The following is a 21680-nucleotide window of genomic DNA, read 5'->3' as shown; positions in this document are numbered from 1 at the left end:
TAATTGGAGGTCGTTCCCAAAACTAACATAGAAATAGAAAAACTAGAAAACCCACATAGAAATAGAAAACATAGAACATACCCCGAAACACACAAAACAAACAACCCCTGCCACACCCTGACCAAACTACAATAACAAATAACCCCTTTTACTGGTCAGGACGTGACATTATCAATTTAATTCCTTTCAAATACATACAAATCTTCAAATCTTTTAAAGTTTAGTGAGTAGACAAAAGCACCCCCCACACCAAAAGGATTTCATCATATCAAGGGAACTGTTTCAGGACTTAAAGGGGTTTATAAAAAATGTAAGTGGAAAAAGCAAATACTCCAATGCATTTTTGTAACCTAATGAGTTCAGCCTGAATTCCGATCGCACCCACATATCGTTCCTCGGCTTTGCGGCAGGGACCAAATATAGTCCCGGTGCTTCTGTCATAATTGGGGGGTTTATTGATTGCCGGGGCTGTCGTCACGCCTGAGCTGACCTTTTGTTTGAGAATAATTGCTCTATTAGAGGGTTTATTGAGGCACCTGCTGGGAATCTCAGACACCATTACCGTCCAATAACAATCCAGCGGTCCTGTGAGCGAGGTGCCCCTGCTGTGATCTGTAGGCGTACGAGTCATATAATAGGGAGTATGAAAGGGAGTCACTATTGGAAACACTGAGCTGACCTAGGGCTATGGCGGTCATGACATTTTGTCAGCTGCTTATTGTCATGCAAAAGACTGCCGGTCTCACGGTAATTGACTGTTAATTAACATAAACACGTTTAGCATCTCCAGGAATGAGATGCACGCCTTTGGAATATCTACATTTTTAAAAGTCTAATCAATCAATTGAATATACACCATCACAATAAATCCGTTATTTATTTTAGGCAGGTCTAAAGAAACATTTTGATATGAAGAAAATGTATTTCAGAGAACAGAATATGAGTTGGCCTACTGTATGTTATCTGGCTATGCGCCCTGCCATAGGCTGTAGACTAGTTCATTTAGCAGACAAGATATGTTTATACGTCCCGTGCCATTATTTTATTTTATGATTTTATAGTAAGAATAATATAATTGAACTTAGCTGAATAAAATAGAAAATATATTTTCCCATTCCGGAGAGAGTGCACATATGAAGTGGTTGAGTGTAAAAATTATCATTTGAAACTGCTCCTATACACTAGATTGAGTTATTTGGCAACTTTAGTTGTGAATGATACAAACCTTAGAATGTCTTAGCGACTATAGATGATTTGAGAAAGTAGTAAAAAAACGCTTGCGCTCTGATCCTTGCCTCAGGCTGCACATGCTGTTCTCTCATCAAGTGATCATATTTTCACCCATCAGACTATTCTCAATTGAATCTTGTCTTTACTAATATGTCAAAATAGTTAAGATTTAGAATGGCCCATTATCAAATGGGCAGGAACAGGTGGAAAAAAATACTATAGGCTAGACCAAGTATGTACCAAAGACATCTTAAATCAGTTTTTTTTAAAATGTTTTTCTGCCTTGTGTAATATGCGGTAAGCTATTAGGCTATGTATAGTATAACAGCACAATCATTATTTTAATTCAGTTTTTTGGGGGGGGCTTGGGCTCATTTATAGGCCTATGCGTATGCATAATGCAAAAGCTCTAATATGCCTATGGCTGTTTTGTGGCGGTAATACGGTCACCACAACAGCCCTAAGCTAACCTAACATATTGTAGCAACCCTCGGCAAGGTAAGCTAGTTACGGGTGGGTTAACCCTATTGGAGCAGAGGCTATGAGCCAGGAGACCCAGGTTCTGATCCACAAGGGGCATTGCACTGTCGATATCCGCTACAATACTCTTACTTAAGCGGGAAAACAATGTCAACCGACAATGTTAAAGTCCTGAAATACTATTGTACCGTTTCCACAGAGCATTACAATTGGTGTGATTTTCACAGCACCATGAGTGTTCACTCCGATAAATTGCTTTTCTTTGTGTGTTCTTAAAATACACCTAATGGATTGCAATTAACCAGCACACAAAAGGGAACGTGAAAACACTACAGCATTTGAAAACACTGCTCAACATAGTCAGTTCAGTAAAGCTTCTGTAAAGGGTGTCGTAAGGATCAGACCAAAACGCAGCGGGAATGTGTACTCATCTTCTTTTTAATGTGAAGAAGGAAAAACAAACAAATCAGGTATATAAAACAAACGACACTAACAGTCCTATCAGGTGCTCAGACACTAAACAGGAGACAACTACCAACAAATCCCATAGGGAAATCATCCCTCTTAAATAAGACCTTCAATTAGAAGCAACAAGGAGCAGCTGCTTCCAATTGAAGGTCAACCCCATTAACTAAACATAGACATAGAAAGACTAGAACTAACATAGAAATAAACTAACAAGAACATAGCCCAAAAACCCCAGAACACTCTAAACAAACACCCCTCTTACATAATAACATAACCCAACAAACCCCGAACCACATAAAACAAACACCCCCTGCCACGTCCTGACCAAACTACAATAACAAATAACCCCTTTACTGGTCAGGACGTGACAGCTGCAGTACCTGAGATGGAACACCTAGTCCTTTACTCAACCACTACATGTATACTGCACCAATACTGAAATAAACTAGAATAAACGCAGCACAACATTCTCATTGGAAAATAATACTCTTTCAAACCCAAATTCATCCCAACTGTTATTTGTCTGGAGTGTGTGGGCCTGACAGCCATAGCTGAGAGAAGAAAACCTCATCTGGTGAGCCAGCAGTCAAAGCAAAGGCAGCGTGAGGCTTTTAGCACTGTGGATCAGAACCTACAGTGTCAAGTGACCAGGAAATAAGCTATAAGCGTCTCAATAATTAACAGAGTTCAGAAATGCTTCTTCTACTTATTCAGGTTGGTCTATTCATTATTTATTCCCCCCTTCCATCTCTCTGACCATCTCTCTCCATCCTCTCCCCATGAAACGCACATCCAGAACGAAGCCTCGACTGGTGCCAGAGGGGCAAGTGGGACAAATGTGAAAACATTTATCAACTGTCCTAATGGAAATATTGCTGGGAGTGCTTCAGAAGGTAGTTTGAGAAAAGTGCATTTCTTTACAGCATTTTAAGTGCAATGGAGTATTCTTAACAAAGCACAAACAAACAAACGACTCTAGAATGGATGAATTCAAAAATGAAATCATGTCCCAAAAATTATTCTAAGTTATCAAATAAAGGGGACAATAATTATGCCTCCAAGAAAATTATCCATGGATGGAACATTATTCAGTCTTTAACATAATTAATTCATGCATTCTCAATTCAGAATGTGACTCTAGGCCTTTTTACTTCACGTGAACCTCGTAAATACGTATGCCACCCTTCTAGTAGTCCTCTTCACTTGGCTATCAGAAGTGGCACGTTCAGGAACGCAAAGTGACGATAGAAGCCATTTTCCACCTGTAATGATGTCGGATGAGGAAAACTGCTTGGAAAACTCAAAAACGCTACTCTTAACTCCCTAGATGGATCCTATGAGAAGAAAAAAAAAGGAACATTTCCAGTCGAGAACAGCATTGATAGAAACAGTGAATCTAAAGAGTGGGTAGAGTTGATTTTTAACAGACACAGAGTCAAGAAACCTTGGAGCTATCAAGAACAGGCTGTTCAAGGAGGTCATTTCCCTATGCCATGAATCGCTTGTTCAAATGTTGTGTTGTTCTCTTAAACTACTTTTATCATTAGTGTAGGAGGAGCAAAGCCGTTATCGAAGGAAAGCAGAGATGACGAGCTAATTAGCGAAATGATAATCTCACAGACGGGAAGTGAAGAAAGCATTTCTGAGTTGGGCAGAAAAGGGGTTGTGGTATTTTAATATCATGTTGGAATCATAGTCAGATCGCTGAATCACCATGTAGCTGGAGCAATGGCTTTGAAGGCTGGCAAGCGAGGGCAGCAGGGGAGACTGATAAGTTGGAGGGGGCACATTTGTCACTTGGGTCTAGACGTCACGCTCTGCCTGCGTGCCTGTGTCGAATGGTGTCATGCTCCAAACCCCCGCCGGCATCTGAGCGAAATGATATCATTAAAACTTGACATTAGGGAAGTTGTGACTCACACACTAAGCGAGACAGACACACACACGCACACACACACCCACAGGCACACACACGCTGTGACACTTAAAACAACATGGCTCGCTTCCCAGTCAATCTACTCCATACTTAAAAGCCACGATGGGGTTTCTCTTGACACCTAGCACGTGTGAAGACAACGACATTGCTCCTGCTCAATACACTTAATGTACTAATAGGGTTTAGTCAGCGCAGTCTCCCATCACAGAGGAGGTCTGGGCTCACAATGCCATGCTATGGACTTCCTGCTCACGTTCTCCCATCTTCTATTGACAGAACCATATCAACTAAGTGCCAACACCCTATTGGCCACTGTGGCTGTTGTTTTTCTCTTCCAAGTGTAGGCCTACTTCCACCTCATCCAAAGCCTCGCATAATTCTACACCATGCTAAGGTAGTGGGCTCTATTTCTATTTGCCATCGAATGGGGGGAGCTCAGTTGAAGATAAAACACCAACCCACCTTTGCGTCATGTTTTAGGGACTTGAGATTTATCTCTGCAAAAAGGGATTTAGTTTGGAGGTAAACAGAACATAAAATGACTGATCACTTGCCAGGGACGCTTCAGCACAAAAGGTTTGTAAGTAAACCTACCAACCAAATCAGGATTAACTGCTCTTGATTAAATCCACGGGATGGACACATTTAATCCCCTTTATTGTTGTGTCTCAGAGGACCTCTTAACAAAACAATAACAATTATTTAACTTTCCACTGGCAGGTGTGGATTAAATAGGTGGAAATCCTGCTGGTTTCACCAATCCTTCCAAGATGCGTTATTCTGATGATAAGGTTGTTGTTGGGGTTTTTTTACAAACGGGATCAAACTGATAGCTCATATGACCAATTATGTGTTTATAAACCCTGCTTCAACTCTCTTCTAATAAGGAATGCTAGAATGTGAGAGGGAACAACATGCTTGGCAATTCATTCTTCCCTGATGAAGTTGGGACGAAAGGAAAGGAGCCAACCTACCTGGACATATTAGAGGCAGACTTTTTTATTTCTACGACTACTAATTCAGAGCTTACTTGAAACTGTCACAGGTTCATATCCGAGCTTCTCTTTTTCAGAAATCCTATTTTACACTCGGTACGCAGGCACACTCACTATAGTTCAGCTGTACACTGGCAGCAGCCTGAGGACCTATGAGAAAAGATTTGAGGTTCAAGAGTTCAATAAGACACCACCAGGGAGATGAGAGAACAGCAAGAAGAAAGGCCAGAGTCGTGTTCAGTAGTCACAGTAGGCATGAAACAGAAGATGCTAGGGCTGGGACGATACCAATATCACGATACTCGTTAGGAAACAAAACACGAAGCGGATTTCACTTCTTTAGGAAAACAGCCCTAATGTTGGAAACAAGCATCAATATGTTGTCATCCAGAGACACATTTATTTTTAAAGGTATAGCATACGCCACACAGGACCAAAGACTTTAGGTATGCTTCGTGTTTACATTTATGCCATCGGAAAAATATTTTGATACTGGTATCGTCACAACCCTAGCAGATAGCTCTCGGAAACGTAATGAAATGGGTTGGTACCATTTTTAATTGACCAATTCGAAACGTTCAAATTTCTTTCCCATTAAATAACTTTTTGCTGCAGTGTGTCCTAATGAACACCACCCAGCTGTACTCAGTCACTACAACAGCTAAAGCAAGAGGCCCAATTATACCACAGATACATATCAGAAGATATGTATTGCAATGCTGATGTTAGGCATCATTTCTCTACAAATGACACCAGGACCACAAACACTATGATTTGTGTTATTTGCATGACTTCACATTGAGGTTTCATGTCACAACTCACGTGAAGATGGCAATACCTCTATTAACGTAATGTTCTATTTCAGTATTTGAGTGATTTCTCTCTACTACACATGGCTACCCACTGCACACTACCCAGGTATGTAGAAACAGAGCGATACAGCTCATAATATTAAAGACAGGGTAGTGAACTTCAAAATCTATATCTTAAAACAAACAAAGTGTAAAAAAAAACAAGAAATGTGAAAATTAAACTTGAGGTAATAATTAGCATCCTGGTGTGGTGAGCCAGAGCTCAGTGTGTACTACCTTTTCAAATCAGTTCAACAACTGCTAAATCAAAGTCCCAATCAAGCTTTCTATGGCGTTTAATACTAGAACAAAGCTGAACGTTAATTTGCTGGAAATGAGGAGTGCATTAGCCGAACAGTTGATTTTCATTTGAGATGCCAGCTAACGAGGTAACACATAAAAAAAGAAGAAAGGCTTTCAATTTAGTCTATGTTTTTTTTCCTCAGCGTGTCTGTGTGTGTGTGTGGGGGGGGAGAGTGAACACAGGCAAGACAACATTTCAGGCATGATCACCAGCATACCCCATGAAAGCAAATAAAATGGCTGCCAATATTTTGACTAAGAAAAAAGCAAAGGGGTTTTCAATCTGCCTTGGCCAAATCCTGTCTGCCAAGACGTTGGTTTTCATATGGTTCTAAGGAAAATTAATAGGATGTAGCTTGCCAATGGACGTCCAAGGATAAGTGATTGATAATAGGAAAGCTCGCTCTTAAAAGGGAAATAATGATGTTGGGTAATACTTTACATCACACTCCCATCGCCTAATCTCATTAACAATCCAATCTGTCAAATTGGAGTGATAACGATTTTCTTGGGCGACAAGAGTTCTAGCGGCTGTGTCAATAACACTAATAGTTAGACGGCGATAAACGTCAGCATGTACAGTGAGGTTAGGAGTGGACCTGGGTTTAAACGGCATGTTAGTGTAACAGATGTATATCGTACTCTCCTTGCGTTGTGTTTTCTCCTAATAAATCTCATCAGCCAGCGGTCCCAGTTGAGCATCATTTATTCCTGTTGTTAAATGAGAAACAGCACGTTAGTTGTGCAGGGCTTAATGATACTGATGGCTGTCGATGGCAAAATCCCTTGCATCACATTTTCATACTGGGTCACAAAATACAATACAAAATATAACATGTGTAAATACCTGTTGTTAAATGAGAAACAGCACGTTAGTTGTGCAGGGCTTAATGATACTGATGGCTGTCGATGGCAAAATCTGTAGCATGAAGACAACTTGTGTTAGCAGTGGGCTTATGTGACCATTACAACGGTGTGTGCTAGCTAACACACTTATCTACAGCAATCATATGCCAAAGCACATTCCAGAAAGCCCCTCAATCCCTAACAGGTACCATATACCCACACATGTATAAATCAGTAACGTACAGCAAACTTGTACACATTGTAAAATATAAAACAGTATTCAGAACATGACCAACCCCTTGCATCACATTTTCCTACTGGGAAGACCTGACGTTCGCGATCTCCCCCTATCTGCAAGCGGGGCCAATCACAAGACACCTTATTGTCATCAGTTGAACCAACCAATACGAATGCTTGAACATTAAGTACACATTTCTTTAGAGGCAAGTGGAAACCTAACCAACCCTGTTACATTAGGTTAATTCTTCTGAATCTAGGGCAGATGCAGCCAGGTACAGTGCCACTGTACAGTGGACTGGGAACAGCCTCTGAAGTCCAAAATGGATAGTCAATACTTAATGACTGAGAAAAGGAAGTGTCTTCCACCACAAGCTCTCACAGTCTCGCGTCAGAATTAGACGTTCACACGTTTCTTAAATATCACATTTCGAAGTTGTTCCAAACGTCACATTTTGAAATGTTTAGTTACTTTTCTGTATCGTTCCAAGGTTAAGTTTAGCCATTAACTCTAAATTCTTAAAGTTAGGCATTAACTCGCAATGGTTAAGGTTTGGGATAGGCTTAAAACAAAAATATCCCCCCAAAATGATATCGCTTGATTTGAACGTCCAATCGTTGGAACCTGAGGCAGATACTTATGGCAATCCACAACACCGTAACAAAACCAAAGCCTACTTGAAGATAACAGTGATCACTGCCCCTAATGACCGGTTTCCACGTCATCTCCCGATGTCTGCAGACATGAATGGTCGTTGAATACTGACTTGTATCACAGGTGACCTGCCTAGTTTTCCATTAGCGTCGGCTAACCAACCAGTTACAGACTCATTTTCAGCTGGTTATTTTTTCCACTTCATATGAACTAGGCTACTTTTCATTTAAAAGTTTCAATTCGTTAGTCCGTCGAGCACTCTCCCGTAAGAATGAACGATATTGATCTTCTAGCAATCTATTGATAGGATAGGCGTCTGTCAGTCAAAAAGCGAGCGATGACAGGAAAACGCAGCCTTCTTTCTGTCCTGCCTCCCCGTACTATTTGTGTGCGCTGTGGCTGTTTGCGAAATCAATGGCTTAAGCTAATTATTGTTTTCTGGCACATTTATTTATTTTCTTTTGCGTGTTTTACATAGCCAGCCATGCTGAATCATGGCGCATAGTAGGTAATTTACTGTGCTTTTTAGTCATTTTAGCAGACGCTCTTATCCAGAGCGACTTACAGTAGTGAATGCATACATTTCTTTTTTTTTCCTTTTTTTATGCTGGCCCCCCGTGCTTTGATTGTCAACTGAACAGCAAGTGTTGACTAGTTTATAAAAGCTGTCGAACTGACTGAATAAAGTGCCCTTCATAAAACATGCAAAGTGGTTATATGTCCATATTATCGAATCGGGACAAGTAAACCAAAATATTTCCTGGGCTTGCCAAACAATGACGCTAAAATGAGTGAATCTCATCTCGTCAGTTAGTGTAGCCTACCGAATCGCATCAGCAAGAGAGAAGTTCATTTGGCTCGCCAATTTGCATAGGCTACTGGTAGGCCTATGCTTTTTGGAAATTATCTGCAGATAAAGTATGAAAACAGTCGATGAATAATCATCACTGCAGGAACAATAGGTAGTGGAGAGCCTCATTCTGGTCCAAATATGATAATTAGGGCCTTGACGGAAGCCTGGCATTAAAATGGAATTCAACAATATTCAGTAATGTACTAAATGTATTGAACATGTATTAATTGGGGCCAGTTTATCATAAGACATGAATAGAATGCATCAGTGATTTGTAACTTTCTGAAGAAGCAACGAGAATGCTCCCGTTTGTTTGTGATGCGGGCGTCTACCACGTTGTGTAGCCGTTCGTGATGAGGATAATGAAAACAGTCTTCTGGTCGACAGAAAGTTTTTCCCAAAAACCTTCTCAATTAAATGTTAACTCTTAGTAGCCTATGCTTTCATGGCAGAATGATATCATGATTATTTTCATCAATCCTGTGGGTATTTGTTTTGCAAACTCTACCATCATGTGTGCTACATAAAACAAACTCTAAACAGCCTCTTGCTAGGTGCACACTTTAATTAAAGGGTAACTACACCCAAAACTCAACATTTCTCAGATTTTTCCCAGATCTTAAGAGGTCTCCTGATGTGGTTAATTTGGTTGTTTTCAACAACAAAACAAGTGTGGTTGAGAGCAAAAATCTGGAAAAATTGGTAGGTAGAAAAACAAAAAAATCTATTTTTCAAGATAATGTGTTCTATTTACTTCATTTTTCTGCTTTAATAAAATACATAATTTGAAGAACAAACATCATTATGGCAATTCATATCTTGTAGTAAAAGTGTAAATAAAACTTTAATCTCAAGATAGGCCAGGTTGAAGGTTTACAATGTTCTCTTACTTAGAAAATAGGCCTGATCATATAGGCCTAGATCTAGACAAAATCCAAAACAACTAACAATACAATGAATTCATACATTTTCAGTCATTTAAATTGTAAAGTCATGTCTTTTTCCAATCTGGGAGCTAAACTTGATGAAGTATTAAATCATTTTTCGGGTGGAATCAAGGCATTAGAATGTTCCAGATGCCACCAACATAGAGTTCCTTCTGCAAAACAATTCGAGCAGGGACGCCTGGCGGGCAATTTTTTACATTTGGCTGTCCACTATGTACCTGTGGAAAACACTGAAAAGGGCATACAGTAATATACTAGGCCTACTTTGTTCTGCAAACAAAAATCCAATGCGAAATCAATGTCAAATGGTGGCACAAACAGAACAGGTAATGACTTCTGGCATCATATCAAGACGCTGATAGAAACAGTCCCTGACAACCTGTTCAATGAAGTTGGAACAGGAACAGCACAATTGTCTAATTCACATCTGCTGGTACAAGCAATGACATGCTTGTACCAGCAGACGTGACTAGTATTCACTCCTATCCCTGTTTGTCAGTGCCGGTGCGATGTGAAGGCAACAGCGGGAACCCTGGTGGTCGCCACTAACCTCGGAACGGTCAACATTCCAATTAGAGGTTCGGTGAAACATGGCTACCCCTCCTCGCCCTCCCTGCTCTGCAGCTCTGGGCTTTAATTGCAGGAGGTCGATAAGCCCAGACAAAAGCATCCAGACTGAGGTAAAGTCTGTCAGGCATAGATAAACACACACACATTTTTACCAAGCCGCATACATTCACAGACAGCCAGACACAGAGACATGAGACACAATTACACACTATTGTGGATGCGTGAATAGACCAGCACAGTTCAGCTAAGTAGGGATGGGCAAGGTTATCTGGATATCAGAACAGACATTAGTATTTGATTACTTGAGTGAGTGTTCATTTTTAGACTTTTTGATTTAGGCCTATTTTAACAATGAAAAAGCTTTGTCTAAATTACATTTAATTATCCTTGTGACATGTTTACCGACAAGGATATACCATAACATTTAAAATAATTAATTTAATAAAACAAACTTGAAAAGTAGTTTTTATAACAGTGTGTTGAGATACTGCTGGCTATTGATGCGCATTTAGCACTCCAAGCTGCCCTGACATCAGTATGCTATTTTCCACACTTCAAATAGCAATTACAGGCGCTCACCTAATGGAGTTTCCACTATACCTGACACAGATCAATGCAAAACACTCACCAGAAAAGCTTTTTGTAACAGAATCAGTTCTATCATGGTGAAAATCAGACTTCTCTTTCACTGTTGCTGTTACGCCTCGATCACACCTGCAGCGTCGATGCGCAAAATGGTACACAGCATCATCTGGATATGTGTGCAGCAAAAGTTGAACATTCGCCTTCGACTACCAAAAACTAGCTTTACCATTTCTATCAAGCCGTCTAGGCATACAGTTTGACACATACGTTAGATAAATCCAACGTATGCACCACACAGAACGCACTGCAACTGCCTCTGCAACGCAATGCTGCGAGGCAAAGGCAGCGTTTCATAGGAAATGAATGTACTTCTTGGCTGTTGATGTGATCCAGGCGTTAGCCGAAATACCGGAGAAAAGCAGCATGTCTTCTGTTTACCTCTGCCATGAGCATTTGCATCATTCTGATTGATTGAGAGTCAATAGCAAAAACATATTTATTTTAGACTATCCGGATAGCTGAAAAGATATTGTGATATTATAGTAAAATAACTTTAAATGCTCCCTAGTGAAATGTGTATAGAAGAGTGCCCAAACTAAAGCTGCAGCTTTTTACTTTCAATGCAGCTTGGATATTTCCCATCTTTAAAAAATGCAGTCAAAAACAAAAACTAACTGACAGATTATAGTTATCGTTTTCTTTTCTCAATGTAATGTCTTTGATTAGTTAGACCTATTTGCAAAACAAAACATACTTTTATCCTCAAACAAGGGGTAAGATTCACACATACCTGTCGTTAAGTTTCTCTTTGAAATACTTAAAGAAAGATTATGCAACAATTGCATGTTTCCCCAATGGAATTACCCAGCCCATGATGCTAAAGGCTTTGAAGGTTGATATGAAAACACTGAATTGTGTTTAATAGGCTAAATAAGCATATCACCACTGCTTCACGTAGCCCAGAGACACAATTAGAACATAACAAAGGAGGACCAAAAAAAAAAATTCTTCACACCTGACAAGAAATGCTGACCTTTTCTTCATTGAGGAGGTTTTACACAAGATCAGTATTTCTCCAGAGATGCAGTACTGCTAGAAAACACAGACTTTCCAACACGAACAAACGAACATGAACACACACACAGTGCCTAAGACAACTATTAGTAGGATGTAAGACCACTTGCTGTGGCATTTTGTTTGTCTACAGGGACACAGAAACAGAAAGAAAGGAGAGGCAGGGCCAAAACATTTAATTTTAATATTTATGGCTATATTAAAGTCCCCCTTGAAGCTATTGAGCTTTACTTGCATCCCCAGACAGGAGTGTTTATATCATGACAGCAATCATGATGCATTGCTGTGGTGGCCGCATTTCAATCTACTGTCTAATCTCCCCTCTAGCCTCAAACATCACGGCTCAATTGTTCATAATTGCCCTTACGATGAACTATGGCACAAACAATGGTGGGGGAAATCAAGAAACCAATTCCCTCCTTAATCCATTATCCCTTTCCTTTTATTAGCTGGGGGCACTTGGAAAAAAGGTGGAATATATCTTTATTTATCCCCTTCCCTTGTTAAAATGTTCATTTTAGCCACGCTGCTTATCAATCTCATTACCTTTTGCTGAATTGGTACAACCAGCGAGAAAGGAAATGCAGCAAAATAAGCTTAAGGATACACAATCACTCTAGAATGCACAAAGTCATGGAAACTTTACACTGCACCAATATGTGATAAACCAAGGAAGGTGTGCCAATGAATACACATATTTAATGTGCTTGGATTAACTACACAGTGGCATACTGTTTGGTTTCAAGGATTATTTATCTCCATGTACATTATTGATCCTCAAATCTCGTACTGTCTGAAATGGAGACTAGTGGATCTCCTTACCATAACTATGAATAGCTATTCTGCAGTCTGCTGTCATATGCTTTTATAGAGCCTCATCCTAAAGGTCTGAACCAAGAGGCACAAATCAAGTACCTGTCAAAAGCATGTTGAACTACTGTCCTGTGCTACTGCCTTCTACCCAATTAGGAGCAAAGAACGCAGGTTGGGATCTATTCTAGGCCCCTAGTCACGTCCACAGTGACATTTTACATTGGCATTCAACATGGAGGACATACAATCATCCAACAGAAATATTCAAAAAGGTAAGTGCCAATTAAAAATGTTGAATAATAAATCTACCTAAATGCTTAAACTATACATGTCAGACAGATCCTCTGTAAGCTGATCTCCAAGCATGCTTTTCCAATCTTAACTTGTACAAAACATAATGAATAAATCAATACATTTACTCAAAATATTGACCGAGTAGGCTGAATTGACATAGCATGGTTTGACTGTTGTAGCCTGAGCAAAGCAGGTGCCCTGAATCAGCAGAGGATGTCACTACATTCCCTAAAGTTTTCATGCCCATGTGTGTTTGTTTTAAGTAAAGTGGCCGCTTTAATTAACATCAACTTAAGCAGTCATCGTTCCAATTCTTCATCAGTGAGGCACTTAAGCAGCACCCTCTACCCTGGGCACTGGTTCACTCCGTCACTGGGGAGGAACAATGCTCTGTAGAGCCCTGCATGGGCATGAATTTTAAGCCTGAGCCCTACCAGGGCCCGACAGCTTCTGCCAAATTTAAGGCCCGGCCTTTCCCTAAACCCGAAATCAGAAATAACTTCCTCCGTTTGTAAATCCATTAGCTTCTCGGCTCTGTCTGTCACTCATTCACTTGCTCCCTGTGCGCAGCTCGCAGCTTGCTCATAGCGGCTCTGGGTCTGTGAGTATCCATAGCAACGGCTCCGCTTGGGCTGCTCTGCTCAATGAAGAGACATGAGAGAGCAGTTAGCGGTTAGCTACTTTTCGTCACTCTAAACTAGAGTTCTGCGACCCGAGCCCGACGGGCCCTGACATTATACATCACGTTAGGGCCGGGTAAGGCCTGTTTCTCCATCAATAACTAGGGTACGGGAAGGACTCGGGTATCACAAAATTTACCACTAATATTTTGAAGCTGAGCCATTTGCGCGTGCTCTGCAGTCGGGCTCGGGTTGGGCAGCAGAACTCTAATGCTCTGTGACCAGAAGGTCTTCACTCCCTGGAGACGAGCCTAACACGGCACCTTTTTCTTGTTTTATTCATCTGGAAAGGCTCACATGCCTAATACTATCTTAACATTCTAGAAACCAAATTATTTTTCAGACAAAACCAAAATCATCATCAAAATCAAATAACCATTTTCTACTCTGCCTTGCTCTCCCCTTCCCCATAATGTTTAGTATTAGCCTTTTGAGTGGTGGATGGGTCTTCATACTCCTGTGTTTATCAAACAAACACACCAACCCCACCCCCAGCCGCCCACAAACACAGTGACATGGTGCTAAGGGCCTCGCTCAGTGACAGATACTGGGCGATAACAGGGCTGCTGTTTGGGTGTCCCTGTCTGGTGCTGTGCCCTAGGCACAGGGGCATGACCCAACCAATAGTACAACCAACAGCGTGACTACTGCAAGTTAAAGCATTATAACCATCTTTTACATACATGTAATATGTACTGCATGCATCTGTGTCTTCTGCATTCACAAAGTGTCTGCATGTGTATTCTGTGAACGAAGTGGACATGTTTGACAGGTGTGTGTCATTCTGTGAATGAAGTGGACATGTTTGACAGGTGTGTGTAATTCTGTGAATGAAGTGGACATGTTTGACAGGTGTGTGTCATTCTGTGAACGAAGTGGACATGTTTGACAGGTGTGTGTCATTCTGTGAATGAATTGGACATGTTTGACAGGTGTGTGTAATTCTGTGAATGAATTGGACATGTTTGACAGGTGTGTGTCATTCTGTGAATGAATTGGACATGTTTGACAGGTGTGTGTCATTCTGTGAATGAAGTGGACATGTTTGACAGGTGTGTGTCATTCTGTGAATGAATTGGACATGTTTGACAGGTGTGTGTCATTCTGTGAATGAATTGGACATGTTTGACAGGTGTGTCGAAGTGGACATGTTTGACAGGTGTGTGTCATTCTGTGCATGAAGTGGACATGTTTGACAGGTGTGTGTCATTCTGTGACTGAAGTGTACCGCATTTCAATCTACGTGTTTTGAGTGCATCGTGCTCAACTGAGACGTTCCCCTGCCTCCCTGGCATTGACTGATAGCAGATGCTACGTGAGCAAAGCTGTGGAAGACTCAGGAGGAGGTTGGCTGCTCTATGGGGCTATTTGTCCTTATCACCTTTTCTGTCATTTGAAGGGGTGCTGTGCACAGACAGGAGGCTCCAGTGAGTCCAGTCCAGACCATGACAACTGCTGTCCAAAGAGCTGTCCATTTAATGGTGCTGAAACCTGTCACACAGGCTGAGCCTCTGATGGTGCAGAATTTAGTATTAAATGGTGCCCTTTTAGTGGTGCTGAAATGTGCTATCGGGTGCTGAAATGTGCTATCAGGTGCTGAAATGTGTTAGCGGGTGCTGAAATTTTTTTATTAGCCAATACTAGTATATCTGTACCATAGAAACAGATTAGTGAGTTAACCGAACACTTCATAAAGTAACCTACCATAGCCAACAACTGCTGGGGGGTACATTTGCTTGAGATATAGAATTCACAAATAAAATGTCACATGAGCAATTTTGCACCACTTGAATGCTGGGTAGCCTACTGTAATCAAGAAATGACACAAATAGATAAATATAACCATCATAAAATAACGTCCCCCACCTACATATCCATAATCAAAACAATTAATGCTTTGTTCTTTTCAGTAAAGTACCATGTTGAGCCATGTAAAAACGTTGTTTGGCAAACATAAATGATAGCCCGGCTATTGAAGTATGCAACATTTTTAAACAATGCCTTAGGCCTACAGATAATAATTTTTATTGTTTCTGTTGGTGATGCTTCTCAGACGACTGGAAAGGACAACTGTGTGATAGCCTGCAGTAGGCTACATCCTATTTTACCTGAAAATGTCCCACCTATTCTGTCATAAACTATATATACAAAAGTATGTGGACAACCCTTCAAATTAGTGGATTCGGCTATTTCAGCCACACGCATTGCTGGCAGGTATATAAAATCGAGCACACAGCCATGCAATCTCCATAGGTAACATTGGCAGTAGAATGGCCTTACTGAAGAGCTCAGTGATTTTCAACGTGGCACCGTCATAGGATGTCACCTTTCTAACAAGTCAGTTCATCAACTTTCTGCCCTGCTAAAGCTGCCCGGTAAACTGTAAGTGTTGTTATTGTGCAGTGGAAACGTCTAGGAGCAACAAAGGCTTTGCCGTGAAGTGGTAGGCCACACAAGCTCCCAGAATAGGACCACCGAGTGCTGATGTGCGTAGTGTGTAAAAATTGTCTGTCATCAGTTGCAACACTCACTACGGAGTTCCAAACTGGCTCTGGAAACAACTCTGGAAGCAATGTCAGCACAAGAACTGTTAGTCGGGAGCTTCATGAAATGGGTTTCCATGGCCGACCAAGCCTAAGATCATCATGTGCAATGCCAAGCGTGGGCTGGAGTGGTGTAATGCTTGCCGCCATTGGACTCTGGAGCAGTGGAAACGCGTTCTCTGGAGTGATGAATCATGCTTCACCATCTGGCAGTCTGACAGACGAATCTGGGTTTGGCAGATGCCAGGTGAACGCTACCTCCCCCAATGCATAGTGCCAACTGTAAAGTTTGGTGGATGAGGAATAATGGTCTGGGGCTGTTTTTCATGGTTCGGACTAGGCCCCTTAGTTCCAGTGAAGGGAAATCTTTACGCTACAGCATACAATGACATTCTAGATGATTCTGTGCTTCCAACTTTGTGGCAGTTTAAGGAAGAACTTGACTGGCCTGCACAGAGCCCTGACCTCAAAATCGCATAACATCAGTGCCCGACCTCACTAATGCTTGTGGTTGAATGGAAGCAAGTCCCCACAGCAATATTCTAGTAGATAGCCTTCCCAGAAGAGTGGAGGCTGTAATAGCAGCAAAGGGGGGACCAACTCCATATTAATGCCCATGGTTTTGGAATGAGATGTTAGACGAGCAGGTGTCCACATACTTTTGGTAATGTAGTGAATCTAAATGGTCAGGTCGCGTGCACTGGCCAAGTCAAGGGGCTATCAACGTGCTGCAGACGGGGGGGGGACGCTCCATGACTGACTGAGCAGGAAATAATTTTCATCACCCATAACACCTACTTAATACATGTCCGTGATGGTGATAATCGATTTGAAGGAGGCTAAATGGAGTAGACTAAGGTGGGGGTAGTGACGCTGAAAGCAATCACCTTGAATTACAGAGAAGAGTGACTGACTGGTGTGAGAGCCGGTTGTCTTGCCGCACGCTGCATAGGCTACAACAATTCCAAATATTTAAAATGAAGGGGAGGGGTACACAAAATGATGTGAGAAAATGCTACTTGTGGCGTTACAGTAAATAATTGCAGGCTTCACACAAGATTTAAAAAATCTCATTAATATAGACTACAATTTCAGTATAGGGAATCGCCTAGGCTAATAACATCGGTTGAATGAAAGAAAGCGCATCATTACCTGCTCTTGTTGTTGAGATGTTTTCTGTGCCTCCTTCACCGTAGTCATGTTCCCCTACAGTCAGATCAAACAGCTGCTACACTACAACACAATCACAGGTGCCTTTTAGAGGTGACCGGAACCAGCAAAGTACCACGAAGGGAAAAATACATTAAATTTGAGTTGTGAGGCTTGAAGTTGAGAGAGAGAGCTTGAGGTAAGCAATAAGAAGTCTGGGAAAAAATCCCAGCAAAAAAACAAGTCTTAATCTGAGAGAACACAGATGATGCTTAGTTGTAGCTGGGAGAAAGTGGGAGGGAGAGAGGTAGAGATAAGGGCTGAGGCAAAGACAGCTACTGCAATTTTCACCGACCGCACCACTTTGATAAATGCCTGGCAACCACCAACGGGCGACTGTGATGGGGGAGGCGAAGAGCAATGCTTGTCCCCCACCTCTTCACACCTATCATATTTTCACGCACACCACCACTACGATACACACACACACACACACACACACACACACACACACACACACACACACACACACACACACACACACACACACACACACACACACACACACACAGAACAACAACATTGTCATAATTGATCATCAATGTAGATGTAATTTAGGCACTACAATCATACCAGTTATCTTGCCATTTAGCTCCAATACAAATGAGAGTAAAATAAAAATGGACAAGGCTATCAATGAAAATATGTATATCATGTATTGGAATGGAACAGCTCACATTGGCAGCCTATGTAGTGGGGCTTTAATGACAGTGTTGGGTTGGCTGCCCAGTCTCTAGAGCTCAAACCATTCATGCACCACGGTGCTGTCCGCCTATGCATGCAGAATTGCACTCAAATGGGAGAGGTTATACAGACATGCTTGGTGTCCAAATTGATGACGTATGTCTCGCAGCTGAGAGTCAAGTGTGGAGACGAATGGATTCGGTTCAGTCAGTCGTCCTGACAAGTCTTTCCCAGCCAGTCTATACTGGCTAGCTGGCTACAACAGCAGCATGGCACTAGTTAAAATAAAGTGATTTTTATTTCAATGGGCAAGTATTGGCTACCATCTGGATTTGGTCAACATCTCCAATTTGTTCCATCCCACTTGATTTTATTTTGAGTAGGATAGCAGAATACACGAGAAATAACTTGTAATATTGGTAGTAACCATCTGGATGTCACCATTATACAATCCACTGCTCAATGGGGAGAGTTTGCGCTGCGACACAACAACACGGAGCACAGTGTCCTTCGCTCCTGCTTGCCGCAGTAAGGAGAGGGAAGTTGCTACACTGAACAAAAATATGCAACATATAAAGTGTTGATCCCATGTTTCATGAGCTGAAATAAAAGATCCCAGAAATGTTCCATACGCACAAAAAGCTTATTGCTCTCACATTTTGTGCACACATATATCCCTGTTTGTGAGCATTTCTCCTTTGCCAAGATAATACATCCACCTGACAGGTGTTTGATATCAAGAAGTTGATTAAACAGCATGATCATTTCACAGGTACACCTTGTGCTGGGGACAATAAAAGGCCACTCTAAACTGTGCAGTTTTGTCACACAACACAATGCCACAGATGTCTCAAGTTGAGGGAGCTTGCAATTGGCATGCTGACTGCAGGAATGTCAACCAGAGCTGTTGCCAGATAATTTAATGTTCATGCCTCTACCATAAGAGAATTTGGCAGTATGTCCAACTGGCCTCACAACCGCAGACCCCGTGTATGGCGTCATGTGCGCGAGTGGTTTGCTGATGTCAACGTTGTGAACAGAGTGCCCCATTGTGGCGTTGGGGTTATGTTATGGGCAGGCATAAGCTACAGACAACAATTGCATTTTATGGATGGCAGTTTGAATGCACAGAGATACTGTGACGAGATCCTGAGGTCCATTGTCGTGCCATTCATCTGCCGCCATCACCTCATGTTTCAGCATTATAATGCATGGCCCCATGTCGCAGGGATCTGTACACAATTCCTGGAAGCTGAAAATGTCCCAGGTTTACCTACAGATGCCTATCTGTATTCCCAGTCATGTGAAATCCATAGAATGTATTTCAACTGACTGATTTCCTGATATGAAATTGTTGCATGTTGCGTTTATATTTTTGTTCATTATAGATAATGCAGTCAATATATGGGGAGAGTTTGCACTGCAACACAATAACACGCTCCCACTTGCCACAGTAAGGAGAGGGAAGTAGCTTGATAGTGTAGCCAAAATTAGGCCAGGGTGACAGTTAAAGCACATTTATTGTAGTGATTTTCACCAAAAACGACTAACGTTACATTTTTGTAAAAAATAATAGGAAAATAACAATTACTCAGATTAAAATGGAATGATTCTGAACACTCAAGTCCAAATTTCAGCAGACAAGTTTTAAATTCTCCCGGAAGTTTCCCAAGTACAAACTAGATGGCTCATCTGGACAACTGACTGAATCAAATCCGTTTGTCTCGACTGAACTCTCGCTGCTCAACAAACGTCATAAATTTGGGCACCAGGCGTGTCCGTATGGCCTCTCTCCACTCACACACTCACATAATCAGTGGCGATATTAACATGTAAATCTTGGTGCTGCAAACTCCCCAAAAAGTTTTTAGATGCATGCCAGCAATGGCACTACACAACACAACACCAAACAATACATTAATTGCACTATAACGGTGACAAACGGTGCCCACAAACTGTTAGGGCCTACATAAAAGTTGTCCCAACAGCAGAGCTTTCTTTTACATTTACATTTTAGTCATTTAGCAGACGCTCTTATCCAAAGCGACTTACAGTAGTGAATACATACATTTCATTTTTTAATTTCATGCATTTAAAAAAATAAAAATGTACTGGCCCCCCGTGGGAATCAAACCCACAACCCTGGCGGTGCACACACCATGCTGGCGTTGCAAACACCATGCTCTACCAACTGAGCCACAGCACCATGGAGTGAATCCTTACCACCGCTACACCTGGCTATCAGCGGAGCCTTGTCTGGCAGCAAAACAGTTCATTCAGGCTCATTTACTGCCTTTTTAAAAAACAAAGCTGATATGGCTGACCTGCTTAAAAAAATGTGGTTTCTACTGACAATTGAGATGAACAAACTATGGCATAATGGAACAATGAGCAGATAAGAGGCAATCCGTAATTTAGATTAAGACATTAATGAGCGAGCTAGGACAGACGTAGTCACTTATGAAATGTAGAGCGACAGAATTCAGAACATGGGCCATTCTTACAGTATTCTTCCTGTACACCAAGTCAGAACCGTAGGATAAATAAAGGGGGCATATAAGCAGACAATTAAAGCTCTTACAATATTCAATGATTACATTTCTCTAAAACAGGCTATAGGCTTCCTGTGCATCAGCAAGTCAGAACAGTAGACTAAGTTATGAGGGGGAAAGGGACCAAATTATTAGGGTGAGGATAGGACTGTTGCGGTGCCATATTACCACCACACCGGCGGTCACAAGTCATGAAGGCAGTCAAATTCCATGTGACCATTTAGTCACGGTAATTAGGCTTCTCCAAGCTCTGTTGCTGCTGATGGTCATTAGTAGAATACCAAAATTGGTACTCAGCACTCTATTGTCCCTCTAATCACTCTGACATCAATGCAAATGTGATCAAAAATCTAATCAAACATCCCATGAGCTCATGTTACGCAACATTTCTATAGGCTATTGTCATGACTGTCATGACTGTCCATGAGAATCCAAATAGGTCAGATCAGGTTTGCAATGAATAACTTCAATCAGACCCCCTCTCACCATAGAAGGGGGGGGGGGACTAGTGGGGGTTTACAACTCATGCTCTGTTGAAAATCAAGGGAGAAGATCCAGGCTTGCGCTCTCAAGATTCAACAAAGGATTTTAATATATATATTTTGTAACCTTTGTTTAGCTAGGCAAGTCAGTTAAGAACAAATTCTTATTTACAATGATGGCCTAGGAACAGTGGGTAAACTGCCTTGTTAAGGGACAGAACAACATATTTTTACCTTGTCAGCTCGGGGATTCAATCTAGCAACCTTTCGGTTACTGGCCCAACGCTCTAACCACTAGGCTACCTGCCAGAATGTTCTTTGTTCCAACAGACTTTTTCCAGCTGATATTCTAACAGCGAATACTGGAACAATATTTCTAACATAGAACGTGGG

General features: G+C 41.4%; 1 protein-coding gene across 5 annotated transcripts in view; it reads right to left on the bottom strand.

The window, feature by feature from the left end:
• The window catches only part of LOC106590427 (dipeptidyl aminopeptidase-like protein 6), a 348701-nt gene that overhangs the window by 113380 nt on the left and 213641 nt on the right, over positions 1 to 21680 (bottom strand). The window contains exon 1 of one of the 5 annotated variants that reach the window (XM_014181452.2): positions 17513 to 17874. The exons of the other annotated variants lie outside the window; for them this stretch is intronic. Coding sequence (XP_014036927.1) covers positions 17513 to 17560 — 48 coding nt within the window. The 5' untranslated portion in view covers positions 17561 to 17874. Of the gene's footprint in view, positions 1 to 17512; positions 17875 to 21680 lie in introns of those variants that run through there. 5 annotated transcript variants of the gene reach the window in all.

The sequence above is a fragment of the Salmo salar genome, chromosome ssa29 (assembly GCF_905237065.1).
Source record: "Salmo salar chromosome ssa29, Ssal_v3.1, whole genome shotgun sequence".
NCBI lineage: Eukaryota > Metazoa > Chordata > Actinopteri > Salmoniformes > Salmonidae > Salmo > Salmo salar.
The sequence above is the reverse complement of the archived record's forward strand: the minus strand, read 5'-3'. Positions and strand labels throughout refer to the sequence as shown.